The sequence below is a fragment of the Malus domestica genome, chromosome 15 (assembly GCF_042453785.1).
Source record: "Malus domestica chromosome 15, GDT2T_hap1".
Lineage (NCBI taxonomy): Eukaryota > Viridiplantae > Streptophyta > Magnoliopsida > Rosales > Rosaceae > Malus > Malus domestica.
Window position 1 is genome coordinate 36,005,411 of NC_091675.1, and position 18,344 is coordinate 36,023,754.

Here is an 18,344-nt window from a genome sequence, read left to right on the forward strand (position 1 = left end):
GTTATGAAACAAATTGTGAGAAGTGAGGGATGTTATTCTGGGATTATGACTTAACTTATTCTTGCCTAATCTCGTTTGGCAGGAACTAGCGTGAAGGACATGGTTTTTTGGCTTTAGAATCCTAAATATTAAAGGTTCAAAAAGGAAACTGGGCTCAAAAAATAGACCATGAAATAGAGAAGGAAGTTTCATGGTGCAAATGAAGAAATGATATATGATGAAGCCCTACTATAGAAGGGGATATTTAAAGGCAAAAGCTATCCAACTGTTGAATACAAAACGTTACTTATCTAACACATTGAAGATCGAAGTTGCCCGAATAAATGAATGGCCTCCTTTTGAAAAGTGTTCCCACACAATACAATCATTATGATCTTTATGGCAAGACATTTGAGGTCACAAATCAGAATCCGAAACGTATCCACTACACCTTAAAGAGTCGGATCATCAAACAAAGAAAGAAGACTAAACTATACGTATTCCAGCTTACTCCGAAAGGCATGGTCCATCTTCAAGGGGAACAAGCTACCTTTCCGATGCATAGTTAAGGGCAATTGTGGGACAAAATTTTCCAAGGCTAGAGTAAGGCTGATTCGAATATTGTTATCTTAGAAGTATGGTCACGGACTCAACAGCTCCGAACGCAGCTAGATCGCACGGAGCAACGATGCCACCATCACCCTGTTTTGGGGCAATAGGTGAAGTCCGAGCGACACTGCTAGATGACCATGCTTGTTCCACAAGACATGCAATCTCATTTGGATATAGACACAATTAGATCCTCATTAATCTTTGGAGTTCTTGTAATTTAGGAATTGGTGTGCGACACAAGTAATCATAACTCATCTAAGAAGGTGCAATATCTACTTCTAAATATCCTCTAGGATTCTCTCGGCTTAGAACAAGGATTCTATCCTAAAAAGGTCTCTCTCCTCACGGTGTAAATACACCCGTCTAGGGGTCGTCTAGGGTAACGCAACCTCAATACTCTAATTCTCTTACCCACTGTTTGAGTCTAAAAACTGCTTACTAACTTAACTGTTGAAGAGTATTTGGCCGGCACACCTCCCTTCGGTTTTAGGCTTGCTAACGATTGTTCTCTGTTTGTAGGTTGCTCGAGTTTGAGCCTCCACCATCCGTGGCGGTGTGCAAATTTTGGTTCTAACATGATTAATATGCATTTGATCCTCACATGTCCTCAAAATGAGGACCTAAGGAGAGCAGGATTGGTGTGTCCATAAATATAATCATCTATCCTAAATTGTTAACGTCTTCAGTCTAAATTAACAACATTATGTGTCGATGAGATAGTCGCCCTTAAAAGTTAGTTGCACCGAAATGTTTCTCTGTCATCTGTTTGACGGGCCTAATGGGACCGAGTTCTGCCACTTCAGCGTCATTTACCCATCCAATCGGATCCCCGGGCTTCGCCACAAAGGATATGGGGGAAGGGTATTTCCGGAAAATCAATAACAAAAAATATCGTATTTTTAGAAGAAACCCTCTTCGTCTCGTCGTCTCAAACAGAGGGAAACAAAGAAGAAATCTAAACGAGCAAAATAGATGGATAGGAAGGAACCCTAGAAATCCCAAATTCTGAGAAAACGCCCAAGTTTCCCGAATCAAAAGAGAGAAATTGAGGAAGAAAGCATTCTTCTTGTTTCCGTTTTCTCTCTCACATACTTGTTTTTACATTTTCTTTTTTATTTTTTTGGATTTTGGTTTTTGTTTTGGTTGTTTTCAGGAAACAACGAACACCGACTCCAGCACTGGGTCTCTTTGTTCCAATTGGGAGAAGCTCTATTCGGATTTAGCTTTCTCTTCTGTTTTCTGGGTTTGCTTCTTCATAGATGCTGATGCTTTCTCTAATGGTGGGTTTTGTGTTTTCAAATTAGGGTTTTCAATTTGTCCACTCCCCTTTTTTGTGGGCCTTTTGATTCTTTCGTCGTGGCTGCCGATTAAGCATTCGTTCCTGTAAGTGTCCTTACTTACTTTACCTTTTCGTTCCCCTGCAATGCGATTTCGCAACTAGGGTTTCTGTTCTTCCGTGTGGTTCGATTTGCACAAAATTTTGTGTCCAGAGTGTCATATTATATGATTACATTAATTTCTCATTGATTATAAGCTAATAATTTAGTTAGATTCAACTTTCAAGTATTATTCTTGCAGGAATGGCATTATTAATTTTTACTACGATATCTTTCGTTCTTTATCTTTATTTTTATGGAAGTCTGCAGATTCTGGGACTTTTGTTATTTTTAATTTTTTTTTCCCCAATGTGAAGTTTATTCAACTTGTAACCAGTTCAAAGTTGGTTCTATCTGCTTCGTGTTAGTTGATTAGAATAAGTCACATATATTATCTCCTGTCATTTTTTTTAATAAGATTATGAATTTTTTTCATGGAGAATTTTTGTTTTTTTTTCCTTAATGGCTCAATTGTAAAAGAGAGGTCGCACTTGGTGCGATGGCAAGTGCCTTCGCCCATGAGCGGTAGGTCTCGGGTTCGAGACTTGGGAGCAGCCTTTCCATAAATGGGGGTAAGGCTAGCCGACATTCACCTCTCCCAGACTCTGCGTAAAGCGGGAGCCTTGTGCACTGGGTACGACCTTTTTAATGGCTCAATTGTAAAAGAATTTGAATAGTTATTTAATAGGAAACATATGGTATGCAGAGTGTTCAGAGACGTACATATTTGTTTTCTGATTCTAATGGGGTTTTAAAATATTTGTTTTCTATTACCGTTATTTAAGTTAGCTTTGTTAAATTGAAGCAGTGTTTGACTGAGCTCTTAAACAGGGATTACTTCTATATTGGCATTTTTTTTATCTGAGTTCTCTATATTGGCATTTGATAGCTGCTTTTTCTTGTTTATGTATTACCAAGGTCCTTTTATTTGTTGTGGTGTGCTTCGCTTTTGTTGCTGATTTTGGTAGCATTATTTATTTTTTAAAATGTATTTTTCTTAAATCAGGATTGAAGTGAGTTTTAAGTAGGAAGATGTCATATCAATATCCGAGTCTTGGCAACCGACCAATCAATCTTTTGAAGGTTACAGAATTAAAGGAGGAGCTTAAGAAGCGAAGTTTGACGACCAAGGGTTTGAAGGATGATTTGGTAAAACGCTTAGATGAAGCAATACGAATTGAAAGGGAAAATGCATTGACTGAGGATAACGGACTTTATGGTGAAAAAGTTGTAGATCAAATTGCAGTTCTTCCTAAGACACCTAGAAGCACTGGTTCTGGTGGGCGTAAAAGGACTGAAAAAGTTGATTTGCCAGTTCAGGTTGACACTAATGACAGCGCTAGAAACTTGGATCAAGGGAGCATTCAAGAAGGTTATGTTCTGGTTGATAAAGATGCTGGTGCCATAGCTGAAGAGGAGCCGGTTGTTCAATCTACTATTGTGGAAACCAATGTTAGGGTCACTGAGACTCTGGTGGCTGAGGCAGCAGTAGTTGGTGATAATTCACAGAACACTGAAGCTAATAAGGGAAATGAGAATTCAGAGTCCCTATTTGACAATGAGATTCCAAAGTCCCTAGTGGAGAATGAGGATCCAAGGCCCGTAGTAGAGAATGAGGATCCAAAGCCTCAGCTGGAGAATGAGGATCCAAAGCCTCAGCTGGAGAATGAGGATCCAGAGCCCTATCTTGAGAATGAGGATCCAGTGCCCGAGCTGGAGTGTGAGGATCCAAATCTCCAGCTGGAGAATGTTGATCCTAAGGCCCACCTGGAGGATGAGGATTCAAGGCCCCAACTGGAGGTTGATGATTCAAAGCCCCAACTGGAGAAAGAGGGATTAGAGCCTACAGCCAAGGATGTGATGGTCGACTCTTCTGCTCCAAACTACCAGGTATCTGAGGTCAGCCATTTAGGGTATGAAGTAAAATATGATTCTATTTCTACTGATTCTGTGTCAATTAATGAAAAGATTGAACTAAAGGATAATATAATTGCTGATCATGTCAAATTAGAATTAGATGTTAAGCCGGAGATGGTGGACCCATCATCCAGTACTGTTGTCCCAGTCAGTGGTGATTCACATCCAATGGATGTTGAAGAGCCACACGATGACAAAGCTTCTGTTGGAGAGAAAGATGACAACAATGATATGAATGCTGACATAAGTAAGAAAAATGATAGTGCCGATGTGGGGTATTCAGAAAAATTAAATTTAGAGAGAAGTTCTGGAGATGATTCTATGGAGGAAGATGTGCAGGACAGTAAACAAATTTATTCAAAGTATAATCCTGACGATGTGGGAGATATGGGTGAGAAAAATGTTGTTCCCTTTGTGAAAGAGGAAAGTCATGTTGGTATTGTGGGAGATGATATTGCCCTTGACAAAATGGATGAAAATGTTGAGATCAAGAATCATACTGCTCGTGCTGAAAAAAGAAAGCTTAATGGTGAGCATTACATCTGGAGTTTCTTGATTATTTATATTTTTCAACCCATTTGTTACACTACTAAGTTACTATGAGAACTGCTTTAGTTGGATTGCATGAAATTTCTGCATGTGGCTTGTGCAACATATGTAATTGCCATCAGCTTCTGATTATTTCCTTTTCTATCTTTTTTTAACTGATCGGCGCCTTAACGTATATCTGATGAAGGAGTATGTATGATACCTACATTGCATCCTTGCAATAATTGCATGTGTATAATTAACTTATGAATAATATCACTTATTTCAGAGAACAAATTAACCTTTGAGGGGAGGGCTTGATGAAACCCAGTGATGACGTTTAATGAAATTGTTCTAGCTGTTTCTAAATTTAATAACTAGGGTCATGGATTACTGCTTTTCAAAAAGAAAAAACGCAGGATCTTGGAATACTGTCACCTAGAAAGATGAGGTTGATATCAATGTTCGATAGGAACCTGGATTACTCTTTCGAAGCTGTGTTTTGGGAATAAGTAAGAGGCATTATTAGAGTATGTAAGAGGAACATACCACTTTGTGTGTAGCAACTAATCTTGATGACTTTAATCAGTTTCTAAATTTACCCTGATTTTTCTTTAGAAATCAAGGTTTGATGGACAGTCTTTTAATTATTCTGTAATAGGACTATAGCTACTTTCTATTTACAGATTTATTTTTGCTTTCCATTTTGTGCATATTCTTGCTTTGCTTGCTGTATCAACAATTTAAGCTTGATTGTTTTGCATTCCTCAGATTGGCATGGATCTTGTATTAGTTTCATATGATATTGCTGGGCTCTGCGCTTCAGTTTTTCCTCTTCTTTCCGTTCCTTTTAAATAATCAGTTATGGCCTTTTGATCGGATAAATTCCCTTTCAGATCAAGCAGCATTTGGAAGCAATGAGCCTATAAAAAAGCGCAGGTGGAACTCTGAAAGTCTTAAAGTTCCAGAGCTCCAAAGCCCTATTCAAACGCCGACGGTCACACCCAAGGAAACTTTCCAGACCAACAGTTTGAAGCGTAACTTTTCGAGGTCAAACTCTACTATGAGTGAGGATGCTCCCAAGGAACGTGTTGGTGAGTCATTGGTCTTTAGTTAATATGGAAATGTGTATAAAACACATGTTTTGATGCTGTATATCTCTATTTGTTGTAGTTCCTCCATCACAGAAGGCTCCAACTAATTCTCTGAGAATTGATCGTTTTCTGCGACCTTTCACCCTGAAAGCTGTGCAAGAACTTCTAGGAAAAACTGGGTCCGTTAATGATTTCTGGATGGACCACATCAAAACTCATTGCTATGTTACTGTAATCTCTCTCTCTGCACCCACTGGATTTGCTTGTTTGGAACTATGCTTTTACCGTCTGTTTCTGCTTAGTTTCTAAATTACATGAAACTCATCCCTTAATTTGGGTATTACTGTTGTGATGCAGTATTCGTCAGTGGAAGAAGCCTTGGAGACACGGAATGCTGTGTATAACTTACAGTGGCCTCCCAATGGTGGGCGCCTCTTAGCGGCCGAGTTTGTTGATCCCCAGGAGGTGCAAACACGGCTTCAGGTTTCTCAGACTCCTGCTCCACCTGTCGCCAGTGGTCCTTCTGTTCCTGCTGCCCCGACCACCTCGCAGCCGCAGCCTTCTCCCCGTCAACCTAGGCAGCAGCAGCTTCCACCACCTCCTTCTCTCCCTCCTCCACCACCCTTGCCTACAGCTCCCGTAGCAAGAGAGCGGCTTCCTCTGCCTCCCCCACCTCCTTTACCGGAGAAGCATGATCTTCCAATTGTCACCCTGGATGATCTCTTTCGGAAAACCAAGTCAACTCCTCGAATCTATTACTTGCCTTTGTCAGATGAACAAGTGGCTGAAAAACTTTCAGCACAACAGGGAAGAAACATCAAGCAGTAGGAACATGGCACAATCCAACCATGGCTGGTGTTCAGATTCTCTTTCGGGTCAGTCGGTCAGCATGTTAGATGTAGGAAATGTCGTGCAATTGCATCGTGAATGGATTTTGGTTTTTATGAAGTATGCTGTCGATTATGTTGAGGGCATGAGGGTTAGTTTTGATGTTTAGAGTACAAGTAGAAACTTTCTAAACTGGGAGCCTTGTATGTTGGCTTTATGGATCCATTTGTATCTTGGCGTTCCAACTTCACTTTAGTTGAACTGATGGGAGTCTATATTATTGGATCAAATCTTTTTTTCGTGCTTTCTCACAGTTAATCGGGGATGTGCTTTCTGCACTTTAATTTCCGGTACATTTGGTACATTTGTATTTTGGTTTAGGCGTTAGCGCTTGTTACGTTAGAGTTACAACTGTCGGGTGCGGGTTCTGGTAACGAGGGATTCAACTGCTTAATTAAAGTTTATATGGGTATAAGTTTTGTCCGGACCTCGGACATGCTTCTTGATGCGTAAAATAACTAAACACACAAATTAACCCTCTTGTTGATAATTGTAGTATGGATAAGTAGGGATCGTTCTTAAACCGGGGATTAGGAGGGATTGCTAAAACACTTTAACTGACTCAAATCTATAAAACAAAGTTTAAAAAACTAAACTAGACTCAAAGAATGCAAAACTAAACTCAAAAACACTAAAACAAACCAAAAGACTCAAAACAGCAAATAAACACTCAAAACAGCCTAAAAACCACTTTCTGGGCAGTTTTGGGACTCTAACACAACTTGGACGAATTTTGGTTTTCTAATGACCTAAAACACCTAAAAACATATTCTAAGACAAGTTCTAGTTAATATGACTCAAAGAAATAAGATGGGGTTTATTTTGGACGAAAATAAATAAAACAAAGCAAGAACAATGTAAACAGATTTTTAGACAGAATTAAGTAAATTGATGGGTGATAGACTAACTAGAGGGTTATTCTCCACACATGATACACTTGCATTCAACTTTGATTTCCAATTGCTTCTTTCAATAAACTATGAATCTCAACGCCCTAGGTTAACTGTGATAGTACTTTTTTAACCTTCAAGTTTTCCTAAAGTTAGTGAATTGGATGGGAATGCACATGCAACAACTCAAAACATTCTCTAAAAGTCCCTTACATGAAAAGCACAATAAAGGTACAATCAAAGATCATTAAGCTTCATGAAAACTATAAGCATTGACGAGGCAATTGTTACTATGAAAAGCATGAAACGTTTGCCAAGAATTTACTTAACACGATCATTTATAAACGACCTCCACTACTTGCAAACATAAGTCATCAATCAAACGGTTAAGCAAATTGCATTCACAATTCATGAAATAACAATTAGACGTAATCAATTCATCTTGCAAGCATAATCATGGTATCGAATAACCCCCTAGCCAAAAAGGCTTAGTTCCTCATGTTCACAAAACAAAGGAAAACAGATTTATACAATGTAAATATAAGAAAGAGAACACCTAAATATTCCAACGATTCGATGTTGAACAGCTAGAACCTTCAAGCACTTCTTCTTCCTCTCATTTGCTGCGGCACAAGGGTTGGGGGTGAATTTGGGGAGTTATGGATGATGTAGAAGGATGGAATTAAGGTTAGGATGGATGTAGGGTCGGCTAGGGTAGTTTCTGGGCAGAAAATAAGGTGAATGGTGGTAGAATGGTGCGGCTAGGGGTGGAATGGTGTTTCTGGCGTGAATGGTGAATGAATGGATGCTTTGTGGCTGCACAAGGATGTTTATTTAAAGGGATTTAGGAAAATCAAACCCTAGGTTAATTAGGTAAACAGAAATTAAGTCTAAAGCTCTAGAATTAAGGAAACAAATCAGAAAACTAAGGGAAAATAGGCTAAAGGGTGCGGCAAGGCATTAAAACACAATAGGAATGTGTTTTAATGCATAAAAACAGGAAAGAGCCCTCTCCCTTGCACGGCAAGGAAGAGGAAAGGGCAAGGGAGTGCGGCAAGGGGTCAATAAGGGTTCTAGGCTTTTGTTTTGTGTCCTAGAATGCTTAGGGAGTCTTCATAATTGCTGGAACTTTAGGGACATTTAGGAAAAATCAAACCAAAGTAGGAAACCTAGGCTTAACTTTCCTACTTCAAGTAGGAATCCTTGTTGGAGTAGGAATCCTTGTTCTTCTAGGAATCCTCATGTGATTAGGAATCCATCTTCAATTAGGAATCCATCTTCAATTAGGAATCCATCTTTAATTAGAAATCCTTTGTTGATTAGGAATCCATCTTTAATTAGGAATCCTTCGTTGATTAGGAATCCTTCGTTCTTCAAATCTTCAATTACGTCCATTCCTTGTGCTCCGAGCATGTGATAATCATTCCAAGCTCCATTTTGCTTCAAAAGGCTCCAAAATGCATCTTCTTGCATCTATTGACCTTAAAACCTGAAAACACACAAAAGTGACTTTAAACACTAAAATAACTAAAGAAACACAACGTAAAAGCATGAGAACAAGACAATTAAGTCGCATAAATATGCTCCTATCACTTCTCAAATGAATGGGGCTCTGTTCATGAGCTCGCCAAATACAAGTGTTTAGTTTCCAATCTGCATCACAGTAAGCTCTCAATTGTAACGAGCTTGTGAAGGATAAGAAAACGATGGGCTAAATACAGGTGCGGTACCCTTGGTTTGTCCATCAAACCATATCCAGTCTTGTGATTGTCAAGTATATCAAACGGCCAACGAGCACCAAGAAACCTTGAATCCTCCAATATTTCAAGTGCAACTTTGATTCCTAGGAAATTTTTTAATTTTCATTTCCCTAGGTCCTTGAGTTTGAATCTGCCCGCTAAAATGCGCTTTGTGACTTCAATGTCAATATCACATCATCAACATAAAAAAGCAATGCGGTAAAGTTGTTACCTTTGGATCAGACGAATAAGGAAATGTCGGTTTTTGATTGTTGGTAGCCTGCGGATTTTAGAGCAGAGGAGAGAGAGAGAATGAGGATTACCTGTATGAGAACCAACATGTGAGGCCGATTGTTGCAGGTGGGAGTGGGAAGGTGCACGGGTAGGCCGGCTGCACTCATGAGTAGGTTCTTTTGGTCGTTATGCTGTTGTGGATTCAATAGAAGGCTCGATTGCAACGGCGTCTTTGGAAACGAACATTGGTTGTGTTGGTCGGTGACGGTTTAGTAGAATTTGGAGCTTCCATGGTGTATGGATCGTTGTTTACAGAAGTTGGATATGGGGGTGCATTTAAGAGAGTAGGCGTGATGGTTGGTTGCGAGGTAGTGGAAGTGTGGTCACAGGGAAAGGTTTCTTCGTGAAAAATAATGTGGTGGGAGATGAATATTTTAGTTGTGCGACATCGTAGACTTTGTACCATTCCCCATATATCAACATGTAATAACTCAAATGGGGAAGTGCTCGAAATACTTGGTAAAGGAAAACGAGTTCGTGTTTGCTTTGCCAAGGGAAAAACAGTGCATTTGTTTGACGCATCTCTAGCAGAAACGGAAATTAGGTGGAAGACTTTATCGGAGAGGTGACCAAGACGATTGTGCCATAAACTAGAATGAGAGGAGGATGTAGGTTTGATGGAGTGGCAGGTAGCGTCAATCATCTTCCCCGAACAAAGGTATTGTATCACACAAAGATTATTTAGAAAAACGGTGATGCATAAAGAATGCTACGTAAGCTTGCTAATGGAAACAAGATTAAGATTAAAAGATAGGACACAAAGAACATCCTGTAAGGTTGGTTGACAAGAAAAGACCATGGTGCCTATATGAGTCCAGGAGTGGATGTCCCATCAGGAAGCTCTGCAGTACGATTTTGAACAGGCTTCCAGGATGTAAGAAGTGTGGGTGTGCACAATATGGGCGGTCACACCACTATCCAAGATTCAAGACCATCGTTGTCCATGTAAACTGAAAGAAAATTTTGCACCTGACAACCTGCTTACGGAAGAGTTTGTTACCAATGTTGTGAGGTTTGGGCTTGTTCTCATTCAGCATAGCAATGATTTGCTTGCATTGATCCGGCTGGAGTGAATGGAAATGAACTTCCCAATTCTTGTTTCTTCGAAAAGCTTGTCACATTGTTCCCATTGGAGCGTTCATGGTGGGATGGACAGGTCTCTACAGTATGCCAGACTTAGTCGCATGTTTCACACTTCATGGTGGGTGGCTGAGATTGGATAGTTTTTGGATTTTGTGTTTGTCACCAGAAAAGTTGCTCTGGTGCCATGTAAAAAGATTTAACTCGGGAGAATTATATTTCCTTGAATGTGAAAACACTAGGTATAATACATTTATATAGTACAACAAATGCATGCACATATCTAGGCTAGAAATTCTACCACTATAACAAAAATGAGCACTGCACACAATAAATTATTTGTGTCATTGAAGGCCAAAAAGCACCAATAATTGCGCTTATAGACCAATAGCAACAATGCAGCTACTATCTTTGTGTTTGTGCCCTCTATGGGCGTCACCATTGATTAGAGGGCACCATATGGCTATGTGTGCTCAAAGAGTTGAGCACAAATAAGGTTTTTTTTTGTGCCCTGTTCTGACACCTGTGTCAAATGCCATTTCAGATTCAAGTTAGCACAATTTTTGTAATTGTGCCCTATCAATTAAATTAAAAAATAATAATAACAAATTCGAAATACCCTACAATATGAAACAAACATTTGAAAACGTATATTCATCCTTTCAGGCAATCATCCTTCCGGTGGAGGTGCCTGTGCTCCACGCGCCATCCACAATAGTACCACACGCAGCGACAGTGCGACCTACAGCCACACCCAGGGTTTCAAAGTCCGTTTTGGTCCAAAACACAACCATTTTCAACAATTCAAAAGCTAAAACAAAGCTACAAAGGTAAGTATTCGAAATTTACCTTCTTCAAGGCCATTGGGTGGCTGGTGATAGCCTAAAATCATAGCCCTTACTGGAAATCAGGGGAATTTGTCCCCTGAGTTAAAATTGCATCCAAACTTAACCAAATTAGGCATGCAGTGCACGAAAACGTCTCTAAACAACTTAAAGAACCTAACTAAGGTGTTTTCAAGACTTACCCATACTAGATTCGACAGAAAATCTCATCGGGGAGTCAAGCCGCGATGGAGCTTGTCATTTTGTCACTTCGGTTTCGATTTCCATAAAGCAAAAGGTAAAGGGAAGTCTGCAATGAGGAGAGGAAGGTGACTCTGGTGGTTGCCTCGCCAGAGATCCCCAGCTCTATCACCGTCGTTGCTTATGTGTTTCTCTGTGTCAATGAAGAAGCCGAGAGGGAGAGACATAAAGATTGTGAGAGAGCGAGGGTGGCAATGTAATGTTTGGCTGGTGGCAAGGTTCGCCGGAGTGGCTAGTTAGATGGAGATGGATGTTGCTGTTTTCTGTGCAGTGAGCACATAGATGGCGAGGGAGATGACAGAAAAGTGTGAAGAAGTAGAGAGAGAAAGTTAGTGAGAGAGAGGATTGCGTGAAGGTGGGAGACAGAAGAGTAATGGAGTGCATATAGGAGTAGAAGCACGGGTAAGGGTGAAGACCCACGTGGGTGGGTCCCACGAGACACAAAAACTCATCAGAAAATTAATAAAATAATTATATACATAACCAGGAGGGAGATGGAAGATTGTTGGATTAATACTCAACAAATAATTATATATACATAACCAGGTAGGAAGGGTGAAGACCCATGTGGGTGGGTCCCTGCTGCATCTGCCTGCCAGGATAGAAAACAATGAATGAGCATAAAAAGCCATCAAAAAATTAACAAAATAATGATTTAATACTCAATATATATACACACACACAAACACATATAACTAGGGGTGGATTTTTTTGCCAAATTGCCATGCCAACCGAATTACCAACCGTGCCATACCGATTTTGTGCCAATCGGTAATGGTACGGTATTGTACCGTACTGAAATTTCTTGGTACGGTATTTGTAATGGATATCATTACCACAGTATTACCTTACCGTACCGAACATATAATATAATATATAATTTATAAATTATATAATATATAATTATATAACACATATTTATAATATTCTAATAATTTGATATGATGAAAGAGGCTCAACTTCGGTTCAAGATTCCAACTAGGAAGAAGATTGCGGCCAATGTGTGGGATTTATATGTGTTGGAGAAGTCTATGTTATTTGAAACAATGCATAATCAAAAGGTAAGTATCACAACCGATACTTGGACATCGGTACAAAACATTAACTACATGGTAGTTACCGCTCACTTCATGGATAGTGAATGAAAGTTGCACAAACGGATCATAAACTTCATAAAGATCATGGGTCATAAGGGAGAAGACATTGGGAAAGTTCTAGAGGTGTGTTTGAACCAATGGAGGATAGAGAAGATCTTTAGCATGGGGGAAACTTTTTTTTTGTTTTGGTTCGTAACTTCTATTTGGATTGTAAGCTTAATTTTCATCATGAATCTTGATGCATCATTTGAATTATTGTGTGTGTGAATTGTAAATGATGAATAATAGATGAATTTAGGCTACAATGTATGAGATAAAGGTACAATAAAAAAGTTTTGCCCTTGAATTGGGTTAAAAAAGCAAAAACAAATTTTGTCCCAAAACAAAGTGGCAATTACCATTGCCATACAATGCCAACCGAACATTTGGCAATACCGAACTTCGGTATACCGAAAGTTTGGTATGGTAATGGTAATAGATTTTACCAAACCGAAAGTTTGGTACGGTAATTGGTACGAGGGTTTTGGTACGGTAACCGTACCGAACCCACCCCTACATATAACTAGGTGGGAAGGGTGAAGACCCACATGGGTGGGTCCCTGCTGCATCTGCTTGCCTGGAAAGTAAAATGGGAGAAGCCTTTGGCTTCTAGAATGCTCTCTCCCAAAATTACTTGCCTTCTAACTTTAAAAATTTGTAACTTACTCGTTGTAACTTTGAATTCACATCTGTTTGTGACCACGTGTTCATTACGATAATTATTATTTAAATAACATAAAATATTTATCACCACTAATAATTCAAGTTGATTGCAACTAGATATTTTCACAAATTGTGAATAGGAAAAAAATAGTTGGGAATAGGAAAAAGTAAATGTAAAGGACACAAAAACATAATTTTTTATTTAAATATATTAAAATAGAGGGCACAAAAGCTTTTATTGTGTCTGTGTAAATTAATAAAAAAAAATTCTATCTCTGACATGCAAGCTAGACACAAAGTTTTGTGTTCAGTAGGCACAAATACCCGACACAAACTAATGTGCTTTATGTTAGAGGGCACATTTGAGGTATTTTGGTGCTCAATGGAATTTAAAAAGCACAAATATATATTTGTGCTCAATGAAAATGAGAAAGGCACAAATCAATTGTGTTCTTAGCCCATTTTTCTTGTAGTGTACAAATAGGAATTTAATATCTTTCATTCATAGGACTTGGTTGAATTCATTGTGCGATCCAAGTTCATTGTCTTTGACCCTTACGAAAGAAACCGATGAATTGATTTGAAAGAATAAATCTGATTACTTTCGATTATTTATTATAAGCAATTCATGATGAAAGTATTTGTCTATATATGATGCATTATGTATCAGTTTGGTTTTTTGTTATGGTCAAAACTATTCAATAATAAATTTAGATCGAGACATTTCGAGTCGATCCTCACGAACAAAACTAATTGAACAAGGAGGATTATCAAAGTAAAAACTTGCCTAAATCTAAAGCATATAGTTCGCTAAACTATCCGCCACAAAATTCTTTTCTCTATTGACATATCGAGGTTCGCATTGGCAAGATCTTGATTGCAACTCTCAACATCCCAAAACAAGGGAACCGAAGGGATGATTATTTCCAGCAGCATGCATCACCAAATAAAATGTGAGTGCAAAATCTTATATAAATATATATCAATATGTAATCTCCATGCCAATTGGTGCCTTAATTGGCCCAAATCCCATAAATCTATTTACCATAAGAATCTTTTAAAGCACCCCCTACTCCAATAGAATTATTATTTTTCTTCTCACAACCATCAATATTAAGCTTAAACTAATACGAAAGAGGAGCTTCCCAATAGAGCAACGATTCAATCCTATGAGGTTTATCAGGCTTGTGAGCAATAATCTTCAACCGTTCACTAAGATAAGCACAAACAGAAACTATAGTCTCATCGATAATTGCAAAAACTTGCTAAAAACAAATTTATTTCGCCAATACTAAATAAACTAGCAAGCAACGGAAATACTAACCCTCACTATAAATCCTCCAATATGAGTGTTTTAGTGGTGAGATTAAAACATGAGTTGGATGACTAATCGATGGGGTCATATTGTTTAAAATGATTCTCTAAGTGCTGGGGGCGCTTCATCTAACAGTTGAGAATTGTCATTCTTAAGATCCATACAAACATTGTCTCAAAGGAGTGACTCAAGATTTTTTGTTGTGTTCATTTAACGATTTAAACCTTATTTTAGAGAGCTACTAGACCCACCCCACAATCCTATTTCTTGACCCCACCTCATATTATCACCCCTCAAAAAAGTTAAAAAATAAAAAAACTCTTTCTCCACCCACCAATATTCCTAAAATGACCATCATATATTCTATTGTTTTGCATAAATTGAAAGAAATAAACTGCAAAAATCACTCAACCCAACTACCACCCAACCCCATACAACACAACACAACGCAACTCGACGACAACCCCTTTCATCGTCCACAGTGAACCCACCCTTGAGCATCTTCTGCTTGTTGAGGGCCTTGATGCCACGTTTCGCGTGTGGTACACCTTCGTGAAGGCCTTGCACCCCAGCAACCTCCCGACTTTGTAATTCCCGAATAGGTTTATCTTAGCAACTCCGGAGCCGTTGCCATTGTTGGCAACGACCTCAATCTCCGGCATGCCTCCAATTTTTCGGACTAGCAAAAAATATTCCCAATTCTTCATCCTCGCATTCATTGTTGATACTTCTTCTTTGCGTTTGCCGCTAATATCGACAAAGCTCCAGTAAAGACAAAATACAGAGAATCTTGCATCTTGAAGAAGAAGCGGCAATAGTAAAGCATTAGATCAAACATAACATTAAACACCACCTAGCCTACCATAACCACCATCCTCACTGTTACCACATCCAGCAAAAACATAAATCCCAAAATTAACATATCGGGTGACCAACAAGCAAGAAAAAAATTTAGAAACAAAAAATAAATTAGATGGGGAAAAAAGAAAATGAGTATAATATTGTGAGGGAGAAGAGGATGAAAAGGAGATGAGAGAGCAAAGTAGTTCGTTAGAATAGTAAAAATCAAAGGTTGAACTTTGAACAACTGCTAGGTCCTTATATGTTATTTCGTCAAGAGGTAAACTTGTAAATAAATTTTTTATTTGGATGTGGGTGGGAAAATAAGACACAGAGATGAGATATCAACACTCTTATTTTATTTGGCAACTTCTGTGTTGATACTTAAATGGGGTTACTTTCAAGATATTTGAATGCTTCACCATTTTAGGATGGGTATTTTTGGTATTATGAATGTTTCACCAAATTGGCCTTATAGAGAAGACAATTAGCATCGGTCACTCTTTGCTCAGTTGACACGTGTATGTCGGTTTAGATTTTTAGAATGCTAATTGAACTCACAATTTAAGAACCCTACTTTTTCGAATTATGTACCAATTTACCATTTACCGATTTCTCACTTTCCCTTTTTTTTTTTAAGTGGGCACAGTTCTATTTGGCCTGGTTCACCTCCAAATTTGTGAGCTGAATGATGACACATTTTTGGTTGGATTCAATTTAAAAATAAAAAGTTTCAGAAAGAACCCAAATTGAATCGAACCAACTTGGTTTTGGTTCGGTTAGTTAGGGATCATTTCCGGATCTCTTCTATCAAGGTTACCGGATCAAGTAATCCGCGTATTTGAAATTTCATCCAACTGCCCACCTGTTTTGATCCCTTAAAAGTTATAATAATTTTTTACTGTTGAATGAAATTTCAAATGTTCAGATCACTTGATCCGGTGACCTTCGTGAAAGAAATCCAGAGATGATCTATTTCCCTCAATTATAACCTTTTTGCCATAATTTCATTTGCAATTGTCCAATCAACTTTGTCAAAAAAACTGAATCGACATGTCTGTAAAAGTCCATGATAGTCTACAAAATCAGAATCCTGAATCTTTGAAAGTCCATAGTCCTTGCGGAAGTCTAATAACCATAAAGCGACAATTGGTTTTTAGAGTGAAACTTCTTTTTGGTTTAGTTTTTGTTACTCCTTGAAACTAGACCTGACATTCGTATCGTATTTTCTGTATTCGTGTCGTTTTCATGTCATATCTGATATCTTAACGGGTCGTATCGTGTAACACTCATTAAAATAAACGGGTAAAATAACCTGACCTGAAATCGACCTAATAATATTAACAGGTAATATGATCCGACCCCTTACCGGTTAAGGAAAATATATTTTAAACCAATAAATAATCAAATGAAAAACATAATACTAAATAAGTATATACATATCATATTGTCACATCCAAAACATAAAAACGCATTTTTCTTTTAAGTATATTTTCACTTACCTAAAGTCTTTAATAGTTTCTTAATTAATGTAGAAGTGTAAAAAAATATAGAAAAAAATATATAAATGCTCGTAATGACAAGCTTTACAACTTTCATGAAGAGCTTAACTTCGAAATTCGCCACTATAATCATATAAATCATAGATCAAAATTTAACTGTTGATTGTTGTTTACATTTACGCTTCATTGTTCTCATCAAATTTTGTTTTTTCAGATTTTCTTTTTTGAAAACTTGATCTATTAGAGGATGCAGGAAGATGAACGGTATGGATCATTGTTATTATATTCAAAGTTTTACGATTAGTGAAAATATTGCTTGATGTTTATAAAGTTTCTACAAACTATATGACATCGACTTATATTTCAGTTAACCGTAAATATCAAAACGTGATATCAAAGATCTGAACCGTTCATCTTCTTACATCCGCCAGATGATCATGTTTTCAAAAAAGAAAATTTAAAAAATGAAATTCAGTAAAAAGAATAAAGCGTAAATGACAATCGACGGTTAAATATAAATTTAAGGTTTATGAATTATAGTGTTGGATTTTGAAGCTGACCCCTTCATGAAAGTTGTAAAGTTTGTCATTATGAGTGATTGTATTTTTTTTCTTTCATTTTTTACACTTCTACAATAATTATTATTAATTTTTCCCTCAAATAAAAAACATTATTCATGAAATTGGAGGATTTTAAAAATCTAAACGATAATGTAAGTATAACCATTATCTACTTGTGGAAGAATAATGATGAATCACGAGTGTTTATATATTCTTTCACATTTTTCATACTTGTATGTATATCTTCTTAGTTCTTGCCTATACAAATACTATATTAGTTTATTTTAATTTTGGACAACAACATGTTAATTAAAATTTATCCTAGCAATGAAAATAAGAAACTCTCATAATAAAAATAAATAATGACTAAAACTTTTTTTTTAAAACTTATTGTAGACATCGAAATTTCGGTAAATAAATGTTGACCGATAAATCAAAGTTTCAACGCTCATGTATTACATAAATTTTACACGTAGCGTGTGACTCAACGAAAATTGAAATGAGTTGGAAAAGTCATCAAATAGGACACGTGTCAACACCTGGCAGAAACGACTTATTTCATCTGGAATATTATATTCAAAATTAGGCCTTGGAAATTTCTATAAATACAAGCCCATTTCATTCATTTGGGAGGAACCAATTCATATTACACCTTGAAGCTCTGAAGCTCTGAAACTCCGAAGCTCTCAAGCATCCAGGTTCCCGAAGAATCAAGAAAGCCTTCTTCGTTCTTCGTCCAACCGTTCTTCAAGATCAAGCCCAAAAGCCCTTGAAGATCCGTTCATCACTGTTCTTCAAGATCAAGCCCAAAAGCCCTTGGAGATCCGTTCATCACTGTTCTTCAAA

General features: G+C 37.7%; 1 protein-coding gene and 1 long non-coding RNA gene across 3 annotated transcripts; one reads left to right on the forward strand and one right to left on the reverse strand.

Moving 5' to 3' along the window:
• The first annotated feature begins 1,487 nt into the window (after window positions 1-1,487).
• LOC103401693 (uncharacterized) lies at window positions 1,488-6,633 on the forward strand. The gene is made up of 5 exons (XM_008340407.4): window positions 1,488-1,974; window positions 2,974-4,413; window positions 5,309-5,506; window positions 5,586-5,737; window positions 5,864-6,633. The coding sequence occupies exons 2-5, from the start codon at window positions 3,000-3,002 to the stop codon at window positions 6,332-6,334; spliced, it is 2,235 nt and encodes a 744-aa protein (XP_008338629.3). The 5' UTR covers window positions 1,488-1,974; window positions 2,974-2,999; the 3' UTR covers window positions 6,335-6,633.
• A 1,067-nt stretch (window positions 6,634-7,700) lies between these two features.
• On the reverse strand, window positions 7,701-11,970 carry LOC103401692 (uncharacterized). Of its 2 annotated transcripts, XR_011576824.1 has the most exons (4): window positions 11,425-11,970; window positions 11,247-11,321; window positions 9,347-11,139; window positions 7,701-8,773 (listed from the first exon to the last, which is right to left on the reverse strand). It is a non-coding gene; the product is annotated as an uncharacterized lncRNA (long non-coding RNA). The 2 variants fall into 2 exon arrangements; XR_011576823.1 differs by lacking the exon at window positions 7,701-8,773 and having other exon boundaries at window positions 10,602-11,139; window positions 11,247-11,343.
• Between the last annotated feature and the right edge of the window lie 6,374 nt (window positions 11,971-18,344).

What these genes read in the sequence shown, in the direction of transcription:
- LOC103401693 (XM_008340407.4), top strand. Translation starts at nt 3,000, where the DNA reads ATGTCATATCAATATCCGAGTCTTGGCAACCGACCAATCAATCTTTTG. An exon ending in TGAAAAAAGAAAGCTTAATG is followed by an intron (nt 4,414 to 5,308) that starts GTGAGCATTACA and finishes ATTCCCTTTCAG; the next exon opens with ATCAAGCAGCATTTGGAAGC. An exon ending in AAACTCATTGCTATGTTACT is followed by an intron (nt 5,738 to 5,863) that starts GTAATCTCTCTC and finishes GTTGTGATGCAG; the next exon opens with TATTCGTCAGTGGAAGAAGC.